The sequence below is a fragment of the Oryzias latipes genome, chromosome 15 (genome assembly GCF_002234675.1).
Source record: "Oryzias latipes chromosome 15, ASM223467v1".
Classification (NCBI taxonomy): domain Eukaryota; kingdom Metazoa; phylum Chordata; class Actinopteri; order Beloniformes; family Adrianichthyidae; genus Oryzias; species Oryzias latipes.
Genome location: NC_019873.2, coordinates 19,730,556 through 19,754,551, shown reverse-complemented (window position 1 = coordinate 19,754,551; position 23,996 = coordinate 19,730,556). Strand labels below are relative to the sequence as shown.

At 39.2% G+C, this 23,996-nt stretch overlaps 1 protein-coding gene across 1 annotated transcript in view; it reads left to right on the top strand.

Moving 5' to 3' along the window:
* LOC101171026 (VPS10 domain-containing receptor SorCS3) overlaps positions 1-23,439 on the top strand; it is a 51,378-nt gene extending 27,939 nt beyond the window's left edge. The window contains exons 11-27 of the mRNA XM_004077342.4: positions 1,807-1,909; positions 2,981-3,057; positions 3,151-3,242; positions 4,012-4,119; positions 4,923-5,040; positions 5,195-5,328; positions 5,812-5,925; positions 9,394-9,565; positions 10,247-10,433; positions 10,708-10,841; positions 11,182-11,305; positions 11,620-11,732; positions 12,003-12,140; positions 13,555-13,654; positions 16,562-16,667; positions 16,757-16,917; positions 20,761-23,439. Of these exons, the coding sequence (XP_004077390.2) occupies positions 1,807-1,909; positions 2,981-3,057; positions 3,151-3,242; positions 4,012-4,119; positions 4,923-5,040; positions 5,195-5,328; positions 5,812-5,925; positions 9,394-9,565; positions 10,247-10,433; positions 10,708-10,841; positions 11,182-11,305; positions 11,620-11,732; positions 12,003-12,140; positions 13,555-13,654; positions 16,562-16,667; positions 16,757-16,917; positions 20,761-20,825 (2,046 nt within the window). The 3' untranslated portion in view covers positions 20,826-23,439. The remainder of the gene's footprint in view (positions 1-1,806; positions 1,910-2,980; positions 3,058-3,150; positions 3,243-4,011; positions 4,120-4,922; positions 5,041-5,194; positions 5,329-5,811; positions 5,926-9,393; positions 9,566-10,246; positions 10,434-10,707; positions 10,842-11,181; positions 11,306-11,619; positions 11,733-12,002; positions 12,141-13,554; positions 13,655-16,561; positions 16,668-16,756; positions 16,918-20,760) is intronic.
* The last annotated feature ends 557 nt before the right edge of the window (positions 23,440-23,996 follow it).

The window sequence follows — 23,996 nt, the reverse complement described above, 5'->3', positions numbered from 1 at the left end:
AATATTGTTTAAATTTATGACAGAAAATTTCAAGAATGCATTATTTTTTTTTTCATTTTATTCAATGCTTGATTTCAAAAGTTAGATAGCTAGCCAATATTGGCACAAGGTTTAGTTTTTGATTCCTCAATTTTGCATAAAGTAAATGAGTTATATTTTTCTAATTACAGCAACTAATCAGTTAACACATTTGTTTCTTTGTTTTTTATTTGCACATTAATTGTGTAAAACAACCTAAACTAATCAACTAATCACAGAAATCAACATAAACAGACAGTATTTAAACACACTTTAATCATGGTTACTATAAAATAAATCATCTAAGTAATAGATTAGCCAGATGCGTATATTTTAGTCTGTAATTCTATGCCCTACACAAAAATCTGAATACATATGTTATCTATTCAGTGAGAAAAGTGTAAACCCAGATACTCAGCTTGAATTAATTTCTAAGAATAAACATTTCAAAATAACAGCACACTAACTCTCACATTGAGTTTGCAGTTGCTGAGTTCTTGAAGACTTCAACAGTTTTGTACCTCGGCATAAATAAACTTTTCTCCCTGGAAACATGACAACAGGTCTAATGGTCTGATATCTAGTCATGTTGGTGTCTGAACTTGGACAGCTTGCAGCCATGCTGTTGTAAATTTGCCTGTATGTTTGGGGTCATTGTGCTGCATTACTCAGTTGCTGTCAAGCTATCGCTGTTAGTCAGACAGTTTTAAATCCGACTTGCCAGTACTTACATGGAGTTCATGGCTGTTTTTATGCCTGCAGTGTGCACAAGTTTCCCAAAGTAAGGCCCAAAATGTCATCACTCCATCCTAACAGCACTTACTCTATGGTGTTTATGTTAATACATTTACATGTAATTATTTAAATCCACAAAGTAGGACAAGAATGAATAATTAGAGAAAATTGTGTTGCAAAAAATATGATTGCAAATTATACTGCTAAAATAATATTATTGCTTCATGATTGTGTGTAGTTCAAAGGTTTTTCCTTAATTTTTATCTGCTTCATTTGCACCATGACACCTTCACCATTATTGACTATCAGTAATTCTGCCTTGTTAGCCACCTAAGTGACTGAAGAGATGCCTAACGGGACACTAATGTTATCAGCATAAGGCACAGAGTATCATCACGTAGAGTTTGCGGGGTCCTGACTTTCTATTAACCTCTGTGATTTCAATTTACTACCTGTAGTCACGCTGCACTAATGAATGTTAGATTATTGTGAATTATATTATCTGGCTAAGTTTTTATTTGGCGGAACGACAGAACATAAGTCAGTCCTTTTGTCCTTCACTGCCACCAAATGTTAATTCTTCAGTTAATAGTAGGTTATGTCTTTCAGCTTGTTGACCACTTTGCTCTTGTGTGCTTCTTAACGCCCCTTTCCCCTCTGACTAGAGCCCAACCTCTGTTATTTGAAAAGCTGTATTGATATTTTCAGTTGGCTTCGGTCAGAAAGATGAGTGAAACGATTTGAATCAATTTTGCCCAGTTTTATCAGTGCATCTTGGGGAATTTTAATTACATGCCTTGTTTTCTTTGGAATTTAAACAATGAAAATGCCCTCCAATGTCCTCTCACTCATTTTCCTCCTTTCTCTTTTTTCCAAAAGAGGAAGACGAGGGGAGCTGGATATCTTTGTTTTATAAAACGTTCTCGGAACATGTTGGCTGCACTTTTTTTTCTATTTCTTTGAATGGAACGCTAATTGCAATCGCAGCTGTTAAGATCTCAAGATAGTGCCTGTTGTTTCAATCTCTGGTGTGCTGTATTGTGCTGTTCGCAGCCGTTCTGTTCGCTGCATCTTCATCTGGAGATGTCAGAGAATCCCTACACATCTGGACCCATTACCAGCAAAAAGTCGGTACCAGGAATTATTATTGCCACAGGTACGATAACTGTAAAGGTTTGGATTGGAGTGAGTTACACTAGATCAGGGGTCTGTAACTTGAGGCTCCAGAGCCCAGTGTGGCTCTTGGCCCCTCCTTTGGGGCTCTCTGGTTGAAGAAAAATAAGATTTTTTGTATTCTAAAAGGTGAAATATTTTTTCGACCTTTTTTGGCACATCGAATGAAACAAAACAGTCAAATAAGTCAAAAGTATTGAACCTATTCACAAACAGTTGTGGCACGTATCACTCTGCCAGGAGCCTGACTACAGTACCCATAATACTCCAACAATCTGTCAAGCCATCCAGTTTAGTAGTTTACCAAAGTCAAACATTTTGACAGATTTTTGAGTGCCGTGTACCACACATCAAATTGAGGTCAGTAAGCACATCCAAAATCCATACTTATGGCGTGCCGGACTATAGGGCAGTCTAACTGTCTTTTTTACTAACCTACATACTTTAAGTGTGCCAAGAGGTCAAAAAATGCAGTAAAGGTCGAAAAGGATAAAAAAATATCACAGCTTACATCACACTACCTTCTACTACATTTGCTGCATTGAGACAATCCAATGTGGTGCAGTTTTTTTTATTTTGAAAGGAAATCATTTGAACCTCTTTCAAAGTTATAAACTATTTCGTATTAAACAACAATTATCTTTATGATTATGCTTTATTTATGCAAAAAACAAAAAAAGTTTATATTTATTATAATAATAACAAAGACAGAAATACAAAATCTGTCTCGTATTTTTCTATAGGGTGAAGTTATAGTACGTAAGAAATTGACCTGAAAGGCTCTTTAAGTATTGAATGTTGCAGACCCCTGCACTAGATCTTCAGGCTTACTTTTTGAACACAAAATAAACTGCTTTCTTCCTTTAACACACAATGACATGAAATCATTGATGGTTAATGATTAGGTTCCAATACGGATGACATTTCTCTACAGGCAAAAAATGGGATCACCAATAAAATCTCATCAGCTGATAGCGCTTGTGCAGGTGTTTTTCTGTAGGTCTATGATGTGTAAACGTGCAATGACCATATTTATTCACAATTTTGCATTTAGGGAATATTGGAACAGAACTCTCCTCCACCAACCTTGGGATGTTTATAACATCTGATGCAGGAAATAGCTGGAGACAGGTGAAAGCTGTCTACTCCCGGTGCATTTTAAACAGAAGATTCCAAACATTTTTCTTTAATCAGACAAGTCCCCATGATTTTTTTTCCGTGCAGATTTTTGATGAAGAGTACAATGTTTGGTTTCTTGACAATGGAGGGGCTTTGCTGGCAGTGCTACATGCTGCGACGCCGATTCGCCACGTTTGGTGAGTACAGTTCGTCATCAAAAGAGAGCACGCTGGAGACAGAAACTGTAGGAGTTGTAGTGGAAAATTACCTGGGTTTAATTTCGTTCTGGGTGTGGGAAATGCTAGGTGGTGCTGAATATGATTACATTTAATGTTTTGAAATGTAGATGGACCAAGTTTGTGTGACTATTGTATCGGCAGCACCACTTCAGAACTGTCATTTCCAACAGGACTGAGTGTGTTACAGCTTTGTACTCTGAGTTGGATATGAAGGTTTGAGTGCTTTTATGGAAATGAGAAGTCGAGCAGGATGGAAATATTAGACACAGAATGCCCTCATAAGTCCCCTTATATTGTGGGAGCTTTGTAACACTATCTGCTTTGATGTCCCAGCATTCTACACCCCTGTCAAAAGTGATTAAGCTCTATATAAGGTAATTTGAAACCCCCCAGATCTAATTCTAATGTTGGAACCTGCTACATTCCTCTTTTTTTGATGTTTTGTCACCTTCAAAAAAAATGTTACTGGACCGAGGTGCATTTATTTTAAAGTTCATCGTGGTGTCAGGAGCATTTTTCTGTAAAGAAAATATTTCAACTTGCTTCATTTTTTAAACACCACCACAGTTAAATAACTTGAAATTTTTTATCAGATGGGTTTTTTAACCTTTTTGCCTTTGCTTCAGCTGTGTGTTACAATGTTCAAGGTTTTGTGACCTCTAAAAACAATAATGTATTAAAAACAGGCAGTTAGTAGATAACTGCAGCTGTTGTCCTTCTTCTACAGGATCAGTCTAGATGAAGGTAAAAAATGGGATCGCCACAGTTTCTCTTTGGCACCTCTGTATGTGGACGGAGTTTTAATGGAGCCGGAGTCTGGCAATCATATTATAACGTAAGTAGACGCACATGGGGACAGTCAAAGTGGATATCAGGCTTCTGGAATAGGCATTTCTGTGGACGTAACCACAGACATCCAACATTTCTTGTCCCCGCTGACAAGAAATGCTATCCTTTGTCTCAAAATAAACTGATCAGCGTCAATATGAAAGCTTTTCTAATATTGAGTTGATACTTGATATGATGAATGATGAATTGTTGCTGCATTAGAATTCTGGAGACATCCTGCACTATGCTACGTTCAGACTGGGCATGTGTCACGCAACAAGCAGGGAGAGGCTTCTTCCTTTTCTACTGTTTACTAGCGCATGTTCACCACCTACAGTGGGAAGAGGCTTAAAATGTTGAAGTGCCGCAACATCCTGCTCCAGGATTTGTCTTTCACAGCTCTATTTCAATATATGAAAGACTTGGTGCCACATAATTCTGGCCAGGCAAAAACCACAATTATTAATTTCTCCTCTTCAATCAATTTTCAAAAGGTTGTCACTTCCGAGAAATGAAAAGGGGTGCTATAAGTGCTTTTGCGTAGAGCCAGAAACAGTCACAGAAACTTGCATAGCAACACATAAACCTGAAAGTTCTTAACGCAGAAGCCCATCATGAGAGCTAAGAGAAAGCCTAACGTCTTAGATTATTGATGTTCTTTTAACATATGCAATTGTATTTATTTTTATGAAATTACAATTACCACACCGCTGCCCTTTTATTAAAAAGAACAAACAAACACTAAATGTAATAAAAACTTAATGATTGAAATTAGGTAAAAAAAACTTTTATTTGGGTATTTTCTTTCAGATTCTTTGGACACTTTGGCCAGCACTCAGAGTGGCAGCTCATCAAGATAGACTATAAAGGCCTCTTTAATAGGAAATGCATGGATGGAGATTATCAGACTTGGTACCTGCACAACAAGGTAATAGAATCTGAAACACAACAGATGTGTTAGCAGATTCAAAATTCCAAACTTATTGCTTGTAGTACATACAGATATGATTAATGTTGCTTATTTCCAAATTGTCTGGCAAGAATTTGAGGAAAAAAAAGTGAACTATTATTTTTCTCCACAGGACGAGCTGTGCGTGATGGGCGAGAAGCAGATTTACATGAAGCGCCGGCCGGGGAACCGCTGCATGCTGACCCAAGACTATTCCAGGATCTATTCCTCCGAGCCGTGTCTCTGCACAGCCTTTGATTTTGAATGGTAATGTCTTCTTTTCTCATTGTTCACAGCTGGGACAATCATGTAACTCAGACTTTCATCTCCAGATTTGTGCATAATTGAAGCAGCTCGTCTGCATTCATAATGAAAAACTGAAGTATCAGTTTGCAAAAGTTTTGTACATGTTAATATAGATTGTAGGCTGGATATTTACTGCAGTGCAACGGCAATTAAAATCTCTAAACCCTGGCTGGGAGTTTCATCATGCTACTGTGATTTGCATAAAATCAAGTGACTTATTAGAATTCAATTAATAATGAATTGTTAAATGGGTTTTAAATATCTTTTATACATCAATCTTGAATTCTCTTTCATCCTGATTGTCTGACAATCAAGTTTCCATTATGGTGTTGAAACATTCCATGAAGCTCCAACAGCAGAGCCTTGCTGCACTACAAAAGATTATCTGGAGTAGCAGTGTTTATCATTTCATGAAGTGCTTCTTTTTTTTTTGTCTTTCCTAAGTGATTACGGCTGGGAACGTCAGGCCGATGGGAAGTGCTCTCCTGCTTTTTGGTTTAATCCGAAAGGTGCGGCTAAAAGCTGCAGCACCAGCCAAACCTTCCTTAACAGCACTGGGTAAGTGGGCCCCAATGTTCAGTCCATTATACAACAGTATTATCCCAGTCCGCTTTTTTTCTGATGTGCTTTTTTACATAAAAACAAAATAAATTGTTGACTTATTTTGGTTCAAACTAAAAGATAGAAACCCACAACCATTGGTTATTTGCAATTCCTTTTAAAATGGATGGAAAGATAATTTGCAAAACATTTGCCATGTAAGTTGACTTTCATGCCTAAAGACAGATTCTGTTAGTTAAAAGTATATTTTATTTCACCAAAATCTGATGACTTTAACCACTTAAGAGCTGAGCTAATATTTAAGATAATTCTCTACACACGCCCCACGCCCCAGTTCAAGTCCCACTCCAATCATTTTTTATTTACTTTAAAAATGTTTCCAGTGTTCTTTTAATAAGGATTATGTTGTTTTTGGGCAAAATAAATTTTAAAAAACTGTCATTTTCTATGACATAGTATCTGCAGAGGGGCAGTAGTTCATTAAAACATTTGTCTCCGATTGTGGTCGGGATTCTTTGCGCGAAGTAAATCTCCTCTCATTTGCCATGGTCGCTTTGTTGACACTCTCCCGGTGCAACAAAAATAGTGAGCAATATGAGCTATCCAGCCGTACAGTTTTGAGCTATATACCAGCTCAGATGAAGACATTCATGGATTTAGTACTCCACAAGAGGACGCATCGGAATGGAGCGAAGCAAAGAGATTGTGGCCCACCAACTGTAGCACCATCGGCATTGCTATAAGCTTTTTACAACAGCATCTTTTTCGACTGCTTCTGATTCACAATGATTTAATGAAGAAATACTCAAAAATGTTATTTTAGGCTCAATTTTCTATTGATTTCTTTATGTATGTCCTCCATGTCTCCTCCGTGAACCGCCAGCTTAACGTGGTGAAGGGGTTTGAGAGCTTGAGTGATCTCAGGAGCTAAGCTGTCTGGGGCTCTTGCCCCTAGGGTCTACCATGGTAGACAGGTTCTGAGTGACAAGCCAGATAACAAGCAGTTCAGAACCCCCTTTCTGAGAGTTACATCTAAAGATTCTGCAACGTCGCCCAGATTGGTGTCACTGGGGCCCCACTCTGGAGCCAGGCCAGGGGTTAGGGCTCACAGGCGAGTGCCTGGTGACCGGGGCTCCTCCCACAGGCCGCGGCCGCTCCGGCCCGAAGAAACGGCGTGGGACTGTGGGCCCAAACCCCTGGAACTTGGCTTTTGGGACATGGAATGTCACCTCATTGGGAGGGAGGAGCCTGGGCTTGTGCAAGAGGTTGAGAGGTACCGGCTAAATATAGTTGGGCTCACCGCCACGCACAGTCTGCACTCATAATTTCCCCTCGTGAGAGGTTGGACTTTACCATTCTGGAGTTGCTCATGGTGAGTGGCGGCGGGCTGGTGTGGGCTCACCCGTGAGGCCTGAGTTCGGCCACCAAGTGCCCAGGGGAAGACCCAGGAAATGCTGGAGAGACTACTATCTCTCGGATGGATGGATGGATGGATGGATGGATGGATGGATGGATGGATGGATGGATGGATGGATGGATGGATGGATGGATGGATGGATAGGCGGATGTTAAAACACCAAAAACACAATTTTCATTGGAATGAGTCTTTAAGCAGAATTAACTACTGTAGTTCAATAAGACAAAATGTCATGTGGAGACATGTGGACACCAGGGGCCTCATTTATAAACGTTGCGTACGCACAAAAGAAGGCGTACGCCACTCTCTACGCAATAGTTGAGATTTATAAAAAGCAAACTTGACGGGAAAATGTGCGGTCCTTCACGCAAGCTCTGACCCAGGCGTACGCACAAAAACGGGTGAAATGAGAAACGGCGACACCGTCGGCAGATGGAAGAAACACGTGAAAGTGAAAATGACAATACTGCCTCTCAGAAATAACATGAAGACTTCACAAAGCAAGTCTTACAATTAACAGCTACACGAACACCCGTTGGACCGATCAGCAGTGAAAAACAAAAAAAATCAAACGAAAATTGCAACAGAAATTCAAATGAACACTTATTTGCAAAAAGAAAAGTGAAATATGTTCTGCAATATTGGCATGTTGTGCAATTTATCCTCATAAATAATATAGTTAACAGAACGAAATAATGCACATGTCCGTCTGGCGGAGCAGATATAGGTGCAGACAGACAGATGGATAGATAGAGAGAGATGCATTAATTGTCCACTGGGGAAAGTTGTTTCATAGTAAAACATTTCTTCATAACGTACGGAATTATGGTATTCATGCATATGCCTTTGGTTTGTTTTATTTTTGATAAAACAATGTATGGCGTATGTCTCGACCATTCAGAAAGCAACAAGAAATGACATTTGCCCTGAACAATTTCCCATTTCCACGTCGATTATTCCCGACATCTGTAGCTTGTCAGATGCAATTAAATAGATGGAAATAAAATGCCCCATCACAATGCGTAATGACGCACAAAGGCTGATCTTGCGCTCTTAGAAGATGTGGCAAATGGAAGAATTCGGAGAGAACGCATCTTTAGACAGCAAGGAGACTTGTTGGCAAACGAGGACGAGTGGCTTATGAGCCGGTTCCGACTTCCTCTGCGGGCTTTTGGGGGTGTGTCACCCGGTGCATCTGGCGAGTCGGTGTCCCCCTGCGCCTCAGTCACCACTCCACTTAAAAGGGATTCCCCAATTATTGCCGCCAGTCTCTCATCAGGAGGGGTCAGCTCCGGTGTCCCCCCCCCCCCCACACACACCCGTGGCAGACACGGGTGTTTGTGTGTGTGTGTGGGGGGGGGGGGGGGGGGGGGGGGGGGGTTCAGCGCTAGACGTTTTTTTGCCTTGACTTTGATGTCCGACATTTTCTTTTTTATTTCGGCCACAGTCCGGGGTTGTGAGGCTGCAGCATTTTCGGCGTCTGCCACCGTTTGCCATCACGTGCCTTTTTGGCATTAGTAATGCCCACACTGTGCCCTCCAAACAACACTTTTCTCCTCTTTTCCACCTCGCCAACGATAACTTCTACTTCACATTGAGTGAAGTTACGTTTTTCTGATTTTCTCTCCGTGTTTGCCATGGTTTCGCAATCAATGAATATTCATTTGTGGGCGTTTCACGGACTATTTATGGGCAACTATGGGCGTGTCATGAGGCCGCAAAAGCTGCGCAGCATTTAGAATTGGTTGTGATTTATTAAGGGAAAGATGCGTAGGATGTGCGTGCGCACGGTTTTATAACTCCGAATATTTCTGTGCGTACGCACGTCCTATGTTTCATCCGTACGCCACTTCTGACGCAAATCCTACGCAAAGTTTTATAAATGAGGCCCCAGGTCTTCAGAGATTTAAGCATTTTTCTAACACTAGAAAAATGATAAACACATGAAAAATAATGACACAGCCGGACAACTCTCTCAAAATGTTTTTACATGGATTACATCCCAGAAACACAACAAACTCAATGGTTTTTTTCCTTAATGCTAACAGGTATCGAAAGGTTTTATCCAACAACTGTAAGGAGGTCGAAAGGAACGTGTACTCCCCCAAAAGGGAGGCTTGTCATCCCAGAGCCCCTCGAGGCCTTCGCCTGACCACCAGTCACGGAGAGCTGAGCGCCACCGCCGGAAGCAATGTTACTTATATGATCAGCTTGGACGAAGTGAGTAAACATTCACTTCAGAAGAGACATGATGGGAATCCTCAACAGAATAATTTATAATTAAAAATTTCTTTTTGATGTTTTTACATAGTTACATTGCAACAGCTCCCCAAAAAGAGCTGAAGAAAATGCAATTATGCTATATGGTATGAGTAGTTTATTAGAGAAAAAGCTAAGTGCTCAACAGCTGTATTTCTATGCTGCATATGTTTTTCATGTTTAACAGATGCTGCCATTTTGCTACAATGTAGCTAAAGAAACACACACTACAGATAAATTACTTTGTCTAGTGTAATGATATTTTAATTTTATTATCCAGCCTCAGATGTATAATAGCTTCTGCATAGAAACCAAACATATTTTTGAAAGTTTTTGTCCCCAGAGTTATTTAATTCTCAAAGTTTTTGTTCAACCTCTAGATGGTTTATGAACTACTTTTTCTAAAATTTGAACATCTGACGATCTTTCCAATCTCTGTGGTGCTTTTCTTTTTTTCTTTGTTTTATATCTGTCGTCTTCCATCCATATTGACCTGTAGAACAATTGTGGCACAGCTTCAGGGAGGCCTCAGCTCAGGCACTTAGGCGGGCGACTGGGCTGCATCCAGCTGAATGTGGCCTAAATGATACGTGCTGATCAAAGCAGTGATGACAGATGCCGTGTCATTCCATCTGTCCGCAGGGAGAGTCGCTGAGCACCAGCATCCAGCTCGACTTCGGAGACGGCATCAAGATCACATACTCTAACCTGAGCAGGACCAGTGATGGCATCAAGCACATCTACAGAACGACTGGGATTTACCGAGTGACAGCTTCGGCAGAAAACAGCCAGGGATCTGACAGCAGCGTGCTGTTTTTGCACATCACCAGTATGTGAATAAGTAACATCATTACTCATTCCTGCGGCAATGCATAGAGCATGAGGCTCCTCTTTTTCATGGATAGTCATGTCTCCTTTCGCTGTTGACTTTTATGTCAGTCGTGGTTGCATCATTTTGAAGCATTTCAGCCTTGGAAAATGCAAAAGCACGCACCTGGAGCTACAGTACTTGTACACTAGCTGTAAAACACAATAATGCCTTCCTGCATGCATTAATTTGATGTACAAATGGATATGTGTTGGTGTTTGTGTTACTGCCTCAGGTCCAGTGGAGCGTATATATCTCTCCGCTCCTATTGTGACCATCAGGGGGAAGGCAGCTAATCTCACTGCAGTGGCTTGGCCAAGCCACTCCAGAACTCTGACCTTCTTCTGGTGGTTCGACAACAGCTCCGAGGTGAGAAGTTTATCCCCCGCCTGCCACAGTTTCACACATTTTCCATCCGGTCCAGTTTTATTTCCCACTCTCCCAGTTCACTCCCGATGCTGCTGATTACATTGTAAGAGTTAACTTTGCAGATTTTTCTCAAATCATGCAAAATCTGATTGCACATGGATGCCCTTTATCTTACTGGCAGATCCAGCTGGGATGGTTTGTGAAATTTATCATGTTAATTGTCTTCTCTGCAGTAAGTCTCCTCATTATACAGTGAGTCAGGGACTGACTGTATGTAGTATTCAATATTATGCAGCTTTTTGTGTGCAGTTCCTTTGTTTTTTTTCCTTTTGAAATCCAGCCCATTATAACCTTGGAGGGAAGCATCTCGCACACGTTTCACAGAGTGGGAAAAAACAAGGTCACTCTCCAGGTTGCTTGTGGAAGCACAGTAATGCAAGACTCGAAAGTCATAACTGTTAGAGGTGAGTTGTGGGAGGAAGCTTCAAAGTATTTTATAAAAAGATACACAAATGTGCAATATGGTATCTGAAGAAAATGCTTGGGGCGTTTTGGTCGGCGCTGTAACCAGTGTCTTGTTAACGTAGATCCTGCTTAATGAATAAAACGTCACGGTTTCCCGAACATGAAACCTGGTGCACCAATTAACTTCAAGGCGCATGAAGCCAAATGAAAAAGGACAAAACTGCACATCAGATTAATCAACAACTAAACCAGAAGTAGCATTCATATTTAACAGACATCACTTCAGATTTTCTCTTCTTGTTTTGTTTTGCAGAGTTCTTCAGGTCCCTGCTGTTGTCGTTTTCTCCAACTCTTGACGAGCACAACCCTGACATATCTGAGTGGAGGGAGGACATAGGCCGTGTGGTGCGGACAGCTCTGTCACAGGTACAGCAAATCCCAAAAGCCAAACCAAGACTAGACTTTGCTTTTAGGTTCGTTACTATTTTATATCTGTATACGGTAATAAAGCAGTGATGATCCTTCATCCTCCTTATGTATTTGTAGAGACAGTCACTGTGGATTTCAAATTAAGTTGATGTCAAAACGGTTAGCTTTGGGACCGCATTTCACTTTGTGAACTGGGAGTTGATTTGACAAAACTTGAACCTCAATAATGAACTTACATCTGCTTGTTGTCTGCTTGTTTGGTCACAGCAAGTGTCTGGAGTGCCCGAAGATCAGCTGCTGGTGTCATTGTACCCAGGGCTTCCAACAACTGCAGAGCTCTTTATTCTGCCATATGAGCACACGTACAGTGAGCACAAGAGAAGCAGCGAGGAAGACCTGCAGACAGTAAGAGCCACAGAATGCAACTTTTGACTTATTCAAAAACCGTTTTAGGGCCACCAAAGTTGGACTACATTTAAAATGTTTACATCTTAAAAGAACAAAGCCCTGTACATGAAATTCACAAAAAAAAGATCCCCCAAATATCAGTAATTTATGTCCACATATTAGTATTTTATTAGCATTTTGTGGGAACAAGTTAGTATTTTCTGCACACAATATTAGTAGACTACCTTGTGTGCACACATAACCATTTTGTGACCATGATTAATAATTTTGTGCACAGAAATAAGTATATCATGGTCACAGCCTACATGTGGGAAACTTTCTCAAATTTCTTTGCAAATAGAATATATTTAAAGCAGTTCATCACTTTCTAAGAAACTTCAAATTACAATGACTACCGGTAGTAAGAATTTTTTGGTTACTTTTAGCCATGGACTGACGTGACAGTTTTAAAAGGTTCAGCCAACACCTATACAGACAAGATTTCTGCACAGTGAGAAGGATAGTTGCCGGGGGGGGGGGGGGGGGTCAATCCAGCAGTGATGAACTGTGGGAGCTATGCATTCATTAATTACAGCTGTCTTCAGTGAAAATTTGCAAAAAACTACCCTTTGAAAAATTAGGTGGGTATTTGGAGTAAACCTCAGTCTTCCATCATTTTGGGTTCACCTCAGATCTCCTTACTCCTCGGCTGTCTTGGCAGGCATTAAACCTCTGCTGCAAAATTTAGCTACTGGAGTTTTTAGTTTGTAGTAACTAAGATAGTTCAAGCTTGTAAACATAGCCTGATCTGTAAATTATAAAAGTTTGATCCAAAGTTCAGCTCATTCATCTTTGAAATTTTTTGTAAATAAAACCGAGACTAAAGCAGAGCAGTTAGTTGGCTGTATGTTCGAGACAAAGCCAAATGGCATAGGTGGCTCATCTGAAACTGAAGTCATCACAGTAGGTGTATAGTGTATGGTGTTATAGGTGGAGGTTTACTCCAGTGTCACCTTAATTTCACTGGAAATTCTTCTAAATGCTTTGTCAGACCTTGAACCTAGGATCAACCCATAATAGTCCTTTTTGACATGTTTCAGGTGCCTTGATGTCACTCTGATTAATGTTAAACTTTCTTTAGCTGGTAGCATAAGGCAACAATGGTTTCACCATCTAATATGACTTTGTTTAATCTATTTTCTTTTTATTTAGTGCAGATAAAATTGATTGTTTTCATTTTTTTAGCCTATTTTAATTTCATGTATCATGCAAAAGATTGGAATTTGCTTTAATTCTACTTAAAAAAAGGACAAAGCATAAACAAGGTTATATCAGTTAAATAAATATATTTTTTCTTCTCCTTTTTTCCCTTTTGTTGGCATTTTCCACATAAATATATTGTAAATATTCTCTTTATTTCCATCCTAAACAGATATCAGATATTTTTGTTTCTGCTTTGAACCAAGGCCTGGTCCAGTTTGAGCTGAAACCTGATGTTCACATTATTATTTACATGACTCAGCAAACCCTGGGTAAGTTTTTTCGGGCCTTTTAAGTCCCTTTTTCTGTGCATGAAATCCTACATTTGTAACACTTTTGAAGGTGCATAAATCACAACAGACCCAAGGTTCAATTTATGCCAATTTATTATGGTGTAGATGCATTTTTGCAGTATTTTCGGCTTGCAAGGGCAGAAAGAATCAGTCTCACATAAATTCTTTTGACACAAAGTATTAACCAGTGCTGAAAAAGAAGAAAGAAAGTACAGTAAATCCCAGGGATTAAATATTGTTCACAGCGTGCCAATATTATACCTGAGGGGACAGTAGCTCTGTTTGAAATCAGCCGATCAATGATGTGATTGACAAAGAATGCATTTGGTATGCACAGGAAATTGGCAGGGTCACTCGGTCATTAGCATATCGCAAAAACGTGTCGATCAAGCCTGCGTGCCTTTACCCTTTTCATCCACCAATGAATCTGTCTTCATTTGTGTCTGCATACAAAGGTCTGGGTTGCTTTTAAAATGATCTAGAAAGGTCATACACTTCATGGGCTTCTGTCTGAAGGAGAGAAAGATGGGTGGCAAGGGGAAGTACTTTGAATATTGCATCTCAGCATTTGAAAAGCCAGGCCTATGCATAAGCTGCTACCTTATGACAGACCCCAGGGGGAAACAGTAGGCCTCCTAAAGGTTCTCTTTAATGCCCTGAGGGGATAACTTGCAAAGAGGTGCACTTTAGCCTGCAGCTGCAGTTGATGCCTGACATGGTATAATAATGGTAATCTCTTTGTAAAAAAACAGCAAACTGTCATATAAAAAAGAAAATGCTACTTACTTTTCTTTAACTTTTTATCAAATCAAAATTTTTTTTAAATCAAATTTGATTACACTTGTTAACTCTTACAGTTAAGGAAACAAAAAAAATTGCTTTGTGGATGTCAAATTGAAAAATCAACTAGTTAATTGAATGGTCAACGTTTAAAAGTGTTCATTTTTTCAAAATAATAATAATGATAATAATTGCTCAGTTATTTCACAGTCCTTACAATTTGAAATTAATGTGAAATTTTTTTACATAAGTCATAAACCATAAACTGTATAAACCATTAAAAAAACAAAAAACATTTTGATTATTATCAGCTGAGTGGCCTTAGAGTACTGGCCGTCCGCCCTGAGACTGGACGGTCATGCGTTCAAATCCTGGGCCAAGTCATACCAAAGACTCTAAAATGGGACCCAATGTCTCCCTCCACGACACTCAGCATTAAGGGGTTGGATTTGGGGGTTAAACTACCACAAGCGAGCTGTGTCTGCAGCACACCTCTCCCCCAGGGAATGGGTCAAATATGGAGAGCAAATTTCACAAACCTAGGAGCGTGACAACTAATGTAATAATTGACAGCCCATTTTAGGTAACCTTGTATTATTTCAACTGTTGACTTTAATCAAAGTTAGTGAACAGCCAGAAACCAGCAGCAACACATGTTAAATCAATGTGCTTAACCCTTAGAACCGGAGAAGTTGCCAGCAACGCTGAGATGACACACGCTCTTTGACATAGCATAACTCCTCAACTGTTTATGCGATCAGCGTGAATCAGAGGATTCAGGCGTGGAGAACATCAGCTTTGCACCAATATGCAACGCATAAATGCAACATATTACTGATGAAAATTGTTTTGAAATTCAGCTGCCAGTCTTATTTTTAATCAGTCAAAAGAAAATGACACTCCACCTATCAGATCTCTGCAGTGGCTTCCTGCAGCTGTCCAAACAGATGTAAAGCCCTGACGCTGGCCTTCAGACAGGCCTTTCCCACCACTGAAGAGCTACTGATGGGTCAGTGCAGCTGTCAGTCAAATTGCTTAACTGGTTCAGCTCCAGGGCTTCTAGAGAACCTGTGTGTGTTCGGACATGTGCAGAGCCAATTTTGATAACTTCCAACTGTGTGTATGAAAAAAATGTATATGCATATAAAATCCTTTGACTAGGTAGCCTGTCAGTCTTATACACATGCAGTGGTTCTTCACTCTATAGCACAGCAAGAATTTGAGGTGTGTATAGGTACCAGGATTGAGAAACCTTAAGGCGGTGAAAGAAAAAAGCTCAGTGCTTAGAAAAACTGGATAAGCACCAAAGCCAGATCTGTCAAAGAAGCCAAGAGTGGTCAACTCAACAACTTAATCCACAGCCCTTATCCACAGCTACCCTTCCAGCCCCTAGCACTCCGACAAGGAAAGACGACTGGTGGTGCCTGCAGTGAGAGAGGAGATTCTGTAAATGATTACATGTAAAATCTCCATTGCATGATTACTGACACAATACTTAATGATTATTAGCACATACTTGTCCATCTTAGCAATCATTTGTATACTTTTACATTCATAAATCGTTTCTTTCTAAAAAGAAAACTACTTGCCTAATGAGACACAAAGTTTTTACTAATCTGTTTCTTATTGCCTTGGCAACTTTTTATGTGCAACAACTTTCTGAAGCAGCATTAGTTTTATAAAGAAGTTCTCCTTTACAAAGTTGGAAATAATAAAGAAAGCATTAGAACTTGCAACCGACCAATTTACAGATGACTGCTAACTCCCTAAGGTGTTTCATACGAGTTTGATTGATCTAATAACCGTTACTGATGAATCGTTGTCTAAAGAAACTCTTGAATAACTGGCCCCTCTTGCTACACCTTTTGTGCACCTTGTTGTGAAACGTTACAAAGGAAACCTATTGTTTGGGTGCAATAGGTGCATATTAGTCATCAACCACCCTGTTTTAAAAACCATCACTGTTCATAGAAAAATGACACACACACAAAAAAAACAGAAAAAACAGAAAAAATCTCCCAAATTGAAAAATATTAGTTGTCCTAGTTGGAAGAAAACTGTACAGCAAATGGCTCACACATTAATCAAAATGTCCTTGTGTTTCAGCACCTCTTGTGCATTCAAACTCCATCCACAGTGGGTCGGCCATGTTGATGTTGCTCACTGTGGTGTTTGTCGGTTTAGCTGCATTTTTTATCTACAAGTTTAAAAGGTTTGTCCACTCAGATAAGAAAGAAAATTATACATAGCTCACCTGTGAATAAAGACATTTATCATCCCGACTTGTGCTGCCCTGTTCAGGAAAATCCCTTGGATCCATGTACAGACTGAGGACACCCATGAGAAGGAGCCAGAGGTCATAAGCACAGTGGGCCAGAGTGACGCCAAGTCCAAGGTCAAGCTCAGTGAGTTCCCCTCTCAGAAGGAGCTAATGGAGAAAGAGCTGGAGAGCAGGAGCAGAGGTAAACACCTATAGATCACCACAATTAGCACCACTCAAGTCTTACTGTAACAGAGAAAAATATGTAGGCAGCTTCCGGTGTCTGAAAGAGCATTTTAAGGACTAAAAGAAAACATTTTTGCTGTTTTAAAAAAATAAAAAATAAAGATTATAAGGTTTTTTTATGATTTTTGTTTCTTATTCCAGGTAGATTTAAAAAGCTGATCTGCAATTTATGAAATGTTTTTTTTTTTTACTTTCAAAGAAAAACATATAGAATGCATAAGACAAAAAATTTAAACCACAACACAATTAACGTGTTTATTCTTATGAAAATGTTTTAGGATCTCAAAAACCTCACTCAGAAAATGTGTAATAACAGAATTTTGCTTTCTTCTGAACACACTCTATTAATACCTATGAACTCTGATCCGTTTATCCATTAAAACAGGATTTATAGGATGACTGTCACTGAAAGAGACTGATACAGATTAAAATTTAATTGCTCTAAAAATACATCACTTAGTGTGTGAGTACATACTTATTGCATTTGCTGCACGCGGAGGCAGTAGGCTTGCTTCAGCTTTGCATAAATGGTTGATACGAGAGTATTGTACTCCGTGTTGAAGTGCAGCGCACGTCCGCGGAGCTAAAAAGTATTTATCACTGCAGCGCGTCCTGTTGCCCACCAAGAGCCCCACTGCCGCATCTGCATACAACTTAGATATCTTCATGACAAGTTAATGTGTTGATGTTTCTGCTGACATCCACCGTGATGCCTTCGAAATGAGAGCTGTTCCGTCTCGGCTCCCAGAGTGGACCATTTGACAAAAGTAGCATTGCAGTGCTTCTGACATAGACTTGTGGGCTGCAGGCCTTTTTTCTGGTCACTCAGCACTTTGGCTGTTCTTCATTTCTCAGCTGTTTCTACCTTTCCAAGTCCTTGCTGATCTGAAACAAATTAACTGCCTTTTGGTTTCTTTAGAAAGTGTTTATTTATTAAAGAGCAGAGCTGCTTGAGACCTTTTGATCTTCGGTTCACTCAGTTAATTTCCAACTTTCGGCTTGGTTTTGTTTTCATATGGCTTTGCTACGTGGCTATATCTATTTAAAACCATTGCAGTGTTTATGCATGTAATTGAATGTTTGGAAATTTGCTTTAATCTTTATGTGCAGTTGTCCAAATCAAAACACATCAGTTCAAGTAAAGCGGAATTGGACAAAGATGAAAAATGAGGTCCACGTGTAGTTACAGATCTGTCTCTTGATTAATGTTGAAGCCAAATGGTTAAAGGCGCATTTGAAAAACTGAGATTTAACATGTATTTCTCAGTTTAGTGGAGATTCCAAAGTGTGGGTGATGCATCAAACCTGGACACAAAATTTCAACATGTGTTGCCCAATCCATAGACTGTAGAAAACGTAGTTAATCTGTAGATTCACCCTTTCTATGAAAAAGATATATCTATTTAATCTCCATCATGTGCTTTGAATTCATTTTAAAAATCTTAGAAAGATCATATATCCTGAATGTTTAAGGAATGAGAATTAGTTTTAATGTTCAATTATTACATTATTACATGTCAGATTATATTGCATACTTTCTCCACGATTGACTATTGCCATTAAAAATATTTTTGGGTTTTACACTCACAGGATGGTTTGTCTAGGGTTTTAGGGGACAGTAACATAAGACATGCCAATGCACTGGTTTTAAAGGGCTTTTATTACCAAAGGAAATGAAAAATGACAAAAATGTGTTTATAAAAATATACAATGGGTGATTCTGACCAATAGTGCATCCTACATAAATTAATTGATTGGCATCTATAGGGTACCCTGTTAAAAACCTCCCACCCACAGGTCTCAAAGACATTAACACAACTAATGCCTTAGTCATATAAAGGGGGAAACCCGTGTTGCTGGTTTTTGGGTTGTCCAGCCCGTGAAGGGTCGCAGATCTCGCTGAAAGAGAGCATATGTAGGTTTAGCAGTTCGCTCCAGGCTCTGCGGCCACCTCAAGGGACGTCATGAAAATGGAACCAACCATCACCACACATGTGGTAACTGTTTCGTTAAGTATTTGAAAGGATATGATAATGTAAGATACGACACATAGGATGTACATGTGATGCTGTGGTATGGTCCCCTAGCTCCATACTCCAGTCAATAGTGAGGTGGGCTCACTGGCTCCTTACTGACTTTGTGTAAATGCTGCATGGGGTTTGGCAGGTGATGCGCAAGTGCCATAGAGTGCCCGTATGCCCACACAAACTGCACTTTCTAATTTCCTCATTTCTTATATTCAGGCTGCAAGCAAAGAGTGTACTTATAACTTGAGCAGCACTAACAAGCCCCTTGTGCAGAGTGCAGGTTTCAGGGGGGTGAAAAAATGAAAAATAAAGTGTATGAGACGTTCCTGCGTCTCACCTACTTCACCCTTACGTGTTGTTTAGGTGTTCACTACAACCAGTCGCCAACAGCATGCCCATAGGAAAAATGTGCATAAATATTTGTGTACTACGGGCCTACTGAACAGTTAATGAACTTCTGCATGCCCAGAGGCACCAGAATTGGCAGATTTGCTAACTCTTCACCCGCAGACAGCCCGTATCCACCCGTAATAGCAGTTGTGAGTAAGGCATTAAGAGGATCATGAGGACAAACACTCAGTGTCTCTCCAGGAGTGTTATAGATCTCCTGTTGATAGGCTGTGAAGTCTGATTGGTCAATTTGCAGGGCCTCAGCAGGTGTCCTTACCTCTAAAAAAATATGCAGATGGGAAACAAACACAAAAAACAAAACAAATATGGATGTGACTTGGACATTTTCATAATTATTTAACAAACTACTCCAAAGAGTCTATGTTTCTCTAATCAGGATCTTTAAAACTGCCATAATGAAATGTAAACATTGGATAGTGCTGCTCTGTGAGTAGAAACTACAACCAGAAAGGGTTGAAGAAAATGCAAACACAAAATGCAAAAATGAGCTGCAATTATCCTGTGTGGCGAAACAACAGTCTAATTTATCATAATTAAATGTGTTGGGTAACAGGAGACTGTAAAATTAAACAGACAAAAAGCAACAAACCCAAATGAAAAGACTTCAAACTATGTGCAGAGTAAATGAGGCACAACAGAATAATGTTCCATTGGGCTAGACCCACTTAGATTATTGTTAATAGTATTCCAACTTTGATGACACATCATCTTTGTTATACAGTTTCCAAAATGCGCATGAAATAAAAACAGAAACTCATTTTACTCCTACTCATCTTACAAAGTTTGTGAGGGGAGTCAAGGTGAAGGACTTTTCTGTTTTGCAGCTTTTGAATTCTGTCTGTTAGAAAATCAGGGTCTGAAGAGTTTTGGAAGTTATTCATTTGTCATGTTTTGAATCTTAGTTTTTTTAAATCTATTGATTAATTTACATTCTTTACAAACCATAATTTGTGTAATGGCTCACACGGTCCACGTGATGTATATGGTGATGTGGGAAATGCAATTTCAATCTCATAAATTATTACCTCCAGAGTAAATCTCAGCTGACAACTGGAGCTTGACCTTAATTAATTTACTCCTTCGTTATATCTCACACAGGTCAAATTTGAATTGTGCTGTATTATGAAAATGATTGAATTTGAGTTAAAGGCCTAGACCCAGGAAAGATATGTTCATTAATAATGGCTTCCTTCTTATGCTTAGACCTGCTTGGATATTGTCCTTTTGGTTCGGACAGATATCTTCTCAGACAATGGTCACATGTGCATGACCAATAAGTGTTTGTCCAATGTACATGTATGTCAAAACAGCTGAATGGTTCTTGCAGTACTGCATTTTATCATTTGTTTTCATAATTTCAGGGGGATTTGGAAGAAATATGGAGAGAATTGTCACCAGAGAATTCCCAAACTGTACTAACGTGTAACACAAATGGATTCTGGAGGAAAAGTACAACTTGTTGTCTTTCACTTGTGATGTCATCATTTACTTTGGCTTTATTTATTTATTTGTATGTTTTATGCAAACTGATGTTCTTGTTAAACGTAAAGAGTTCCGCTCACAGGTGGCAGAGTGGGCAGTGTGACAGCATCTGGGATTAACAATCCTCCACTTCGATGCGGGGTCACACATGGTTATAAATACTTTCATAGTTTGTACATTTTTTCTAACATTTTGATTATTTACACATCAGTGTAACACAGAAAGTATGGAAATTTGTGTCTGGTAGATCATTTCTTTGCTGTGTCAATGCTTCTTTGCAATTAATCTTTTGCTTTTGTGGAACCTGGTTATAAGATTAAATGGTCCCATATTTGAGTAGAACATGCAGATTAGCAGCAGATTAATTAAAATGCACCCAATTAAATGTTTAAAATCAGATCCCACAAGTGTTCATTGGGGATTCAAGATTGCTGTTACATCTTTTCTTCTTGTCAAATCCCAAATTCTGGAGGTAGTCTCTGAGAAGATATCCTCTGTGGTGTGGTATTTGTCATCCAAATAATAGGTTCATGCCAAAAGAGATTCTGGGGTCAAATTTGCAACCCGCTGCCACTCTTGACGCGCGTAAAAATTTGCTGCTTGACACTAAAATGTGTTCATGAAATTGAAGCTCCTAAAGTGTGTGGGAGGAGCTACTGAGAAGGAGATTTTAGCCATACATACACAATACATGGAAGATACTGAGAGATCAAGCGGATTTATTTTGGAGAGCTCTACAAAAGGATCGGCAAACACGTCCCCGTGTCTGGTTTCCTGGGATCATTCAGAGACGCTCACGGTACGGTGAGCTTCACTGCGTTTGAATTTCATCGATACTTCTGCCTCTCTGTGACCCAATTTCACGACTTGCTTGCTTAAGTTCGAGCCTGGAAAAAATATATTTTTATTAATGTCTCGTTGCGAACAAGAAAAATATAAAGTTCAGGTGGAGTCCAAAAGCCACATGGAGGAGAATCTGATTGTTCTCCTCCATGTGGCTTTTGGACTCCACCCGCTGATCGCGTCATCAACCCATTACGGGTCAAAGCTTAGTCCTTAGGGGTTGACGCAACATGAATTCTTCACCGAAGTTTAGATATTTGAGTCTAGAAACATTCGAAACGCGCTGCTGCTAGACCGGCGCCCTGCACCTGATGCTCAAAAACGCCCTGCAGGACCTCTGATCACATCTGTACATTGACTTCACATTGAAGCTGGACACCCCTGATGCACAAATTCAAGTTGGTGCGAGTTAGTTTTAGAAAATAGAGTTCAGTCGCACACGGTAGCAATATGGGAATGTCGCTGGTTGAAGAACCTCATCCAGATTTCTTTCTACCTTTAATGATGACAAAGTCTCACTTTTTGAATGAGTGAGCGCCACACCACACCATCATACTGCTTCAATCCATGCATTGTACTTTGTTGTTGCAGCAATCAGATTAGCATTCTTTGCTTCTTTTTCACATTTTGACCTTATATTAAGACTACCATTGGCAGATTCTTAACTTGTCGCTGAACAATAATAGTCTAAATAGTGGAGGACAGTCATGGCAGGCCTCCTTGAGAATTGAGAATGGATTCCAGTTTGTCCTATATTGTGTTGGCATTTTTTTTCTCGGCCCCGACTGTAATTTTGGCACCTGACTGGCAGCACCTGGAGGTACAAGAAACTCACAACAGGAGTCAATAGCATTAGGAAAATAAGATGTTTTGCATATGCAGAAAAGATTTGGCAAATTATTCATGGACGCAACCCACATCTCCAGCTGCTCATCTCACAAATGTGTGTTCCTTACACGTGTCACCCTGTGAAAAAAAAAAAAAAAAGCCTTTCTAACAGAGATTTATTGACATAATGCTTTGCAACAACAAAAGAAAATAATCTACCAATCACACATTTTCCTGTTTTTGAGCTAAATGTATGCATTACTATGTCACAATAAAAGTACAGCAAACTGTACTTTAAAAATGAATGACTGTATGTTTGAATGTCAGTTAATGTAATATGAAAAAATAACACAAATGATCTTAGATTATTTAATACTTAAAATGAGTAGACCTGATTCTAGTTGGTTTAAAGTTCCAATAATTGATTATAACGACTTTCCACTGTACATGACATGTTGAGAATGGTTCTCCTGTTTTCATGTCCTGTCATCGTACGAGTTAAGGCCGTGAAGTCTCTCAAATACTTTTGTTTCATTCGTTGGTTTTTTTAACTGCCCTTTTTTTTAAATTTACATTTGAACAGATGTGAAAAAGAAGACCCATCCAGGCCTGCCTCCATGACAGGACACAATTGTAGATTTTTTGTCCCATTACCTTGAATATTTTTACTGCTTCAATAAAATAAGGTTTTTATGTTGTAAATATAGAATACATGTGTACAAATGTTAGAATCTGACAGCTGTGAATGCTTGAAGACACACACAGTATATATATCATATTGTGGTTTAAATGTCTGGAGGTTTTCATAGCTCTTTCTTAAACAACAAAAGTCTGGCCTTATTGGCAATAATGTTGCCAAATTGTAAATAAAATACGATACAACTGTTCCATTTGCCTCCATTATAAAGTCTGGCGGTTGTGTATTTTCATGACTCAAAAGTTGTATGTCAAATTTGTGCACCAATCTTTTTCTTTATTTTGAATTTATTTCACAAAGCATGCCCAAATTACTTGTGGTCGAAAACTATATTGCGGTGGCTGACTTTGGTATATGTACATATAAATAAACAATTCTATATATATTATGGTGGTTCAAAAGTTACACATACATTACTAAACACCATGTCTAATGGTCTACTTGTGCAGATTTGTGCATGATATGATCAACAATGTTGTTCGTTTGGTCAGTTATATAAAACAAATAATAGGATCATCTTGTTTAAAATCACATTTCTTACTGTAACCAATTCCCATATTGGAATTGTTCCAAATAAATGTATTTTTTTATATAATTATGTTTTTTGTTCTCTCTCTCTGTGATGTTTGGGGGGAATGTGAGAATATGTGGCCTGAAATTTACTGGCTTTGGGTTCGAGACGCTGTATTCTTCTAGCAATCTTATCTGATCAGTCTTTACCTTGTGGGAGCCAGTATATCAGCCTCA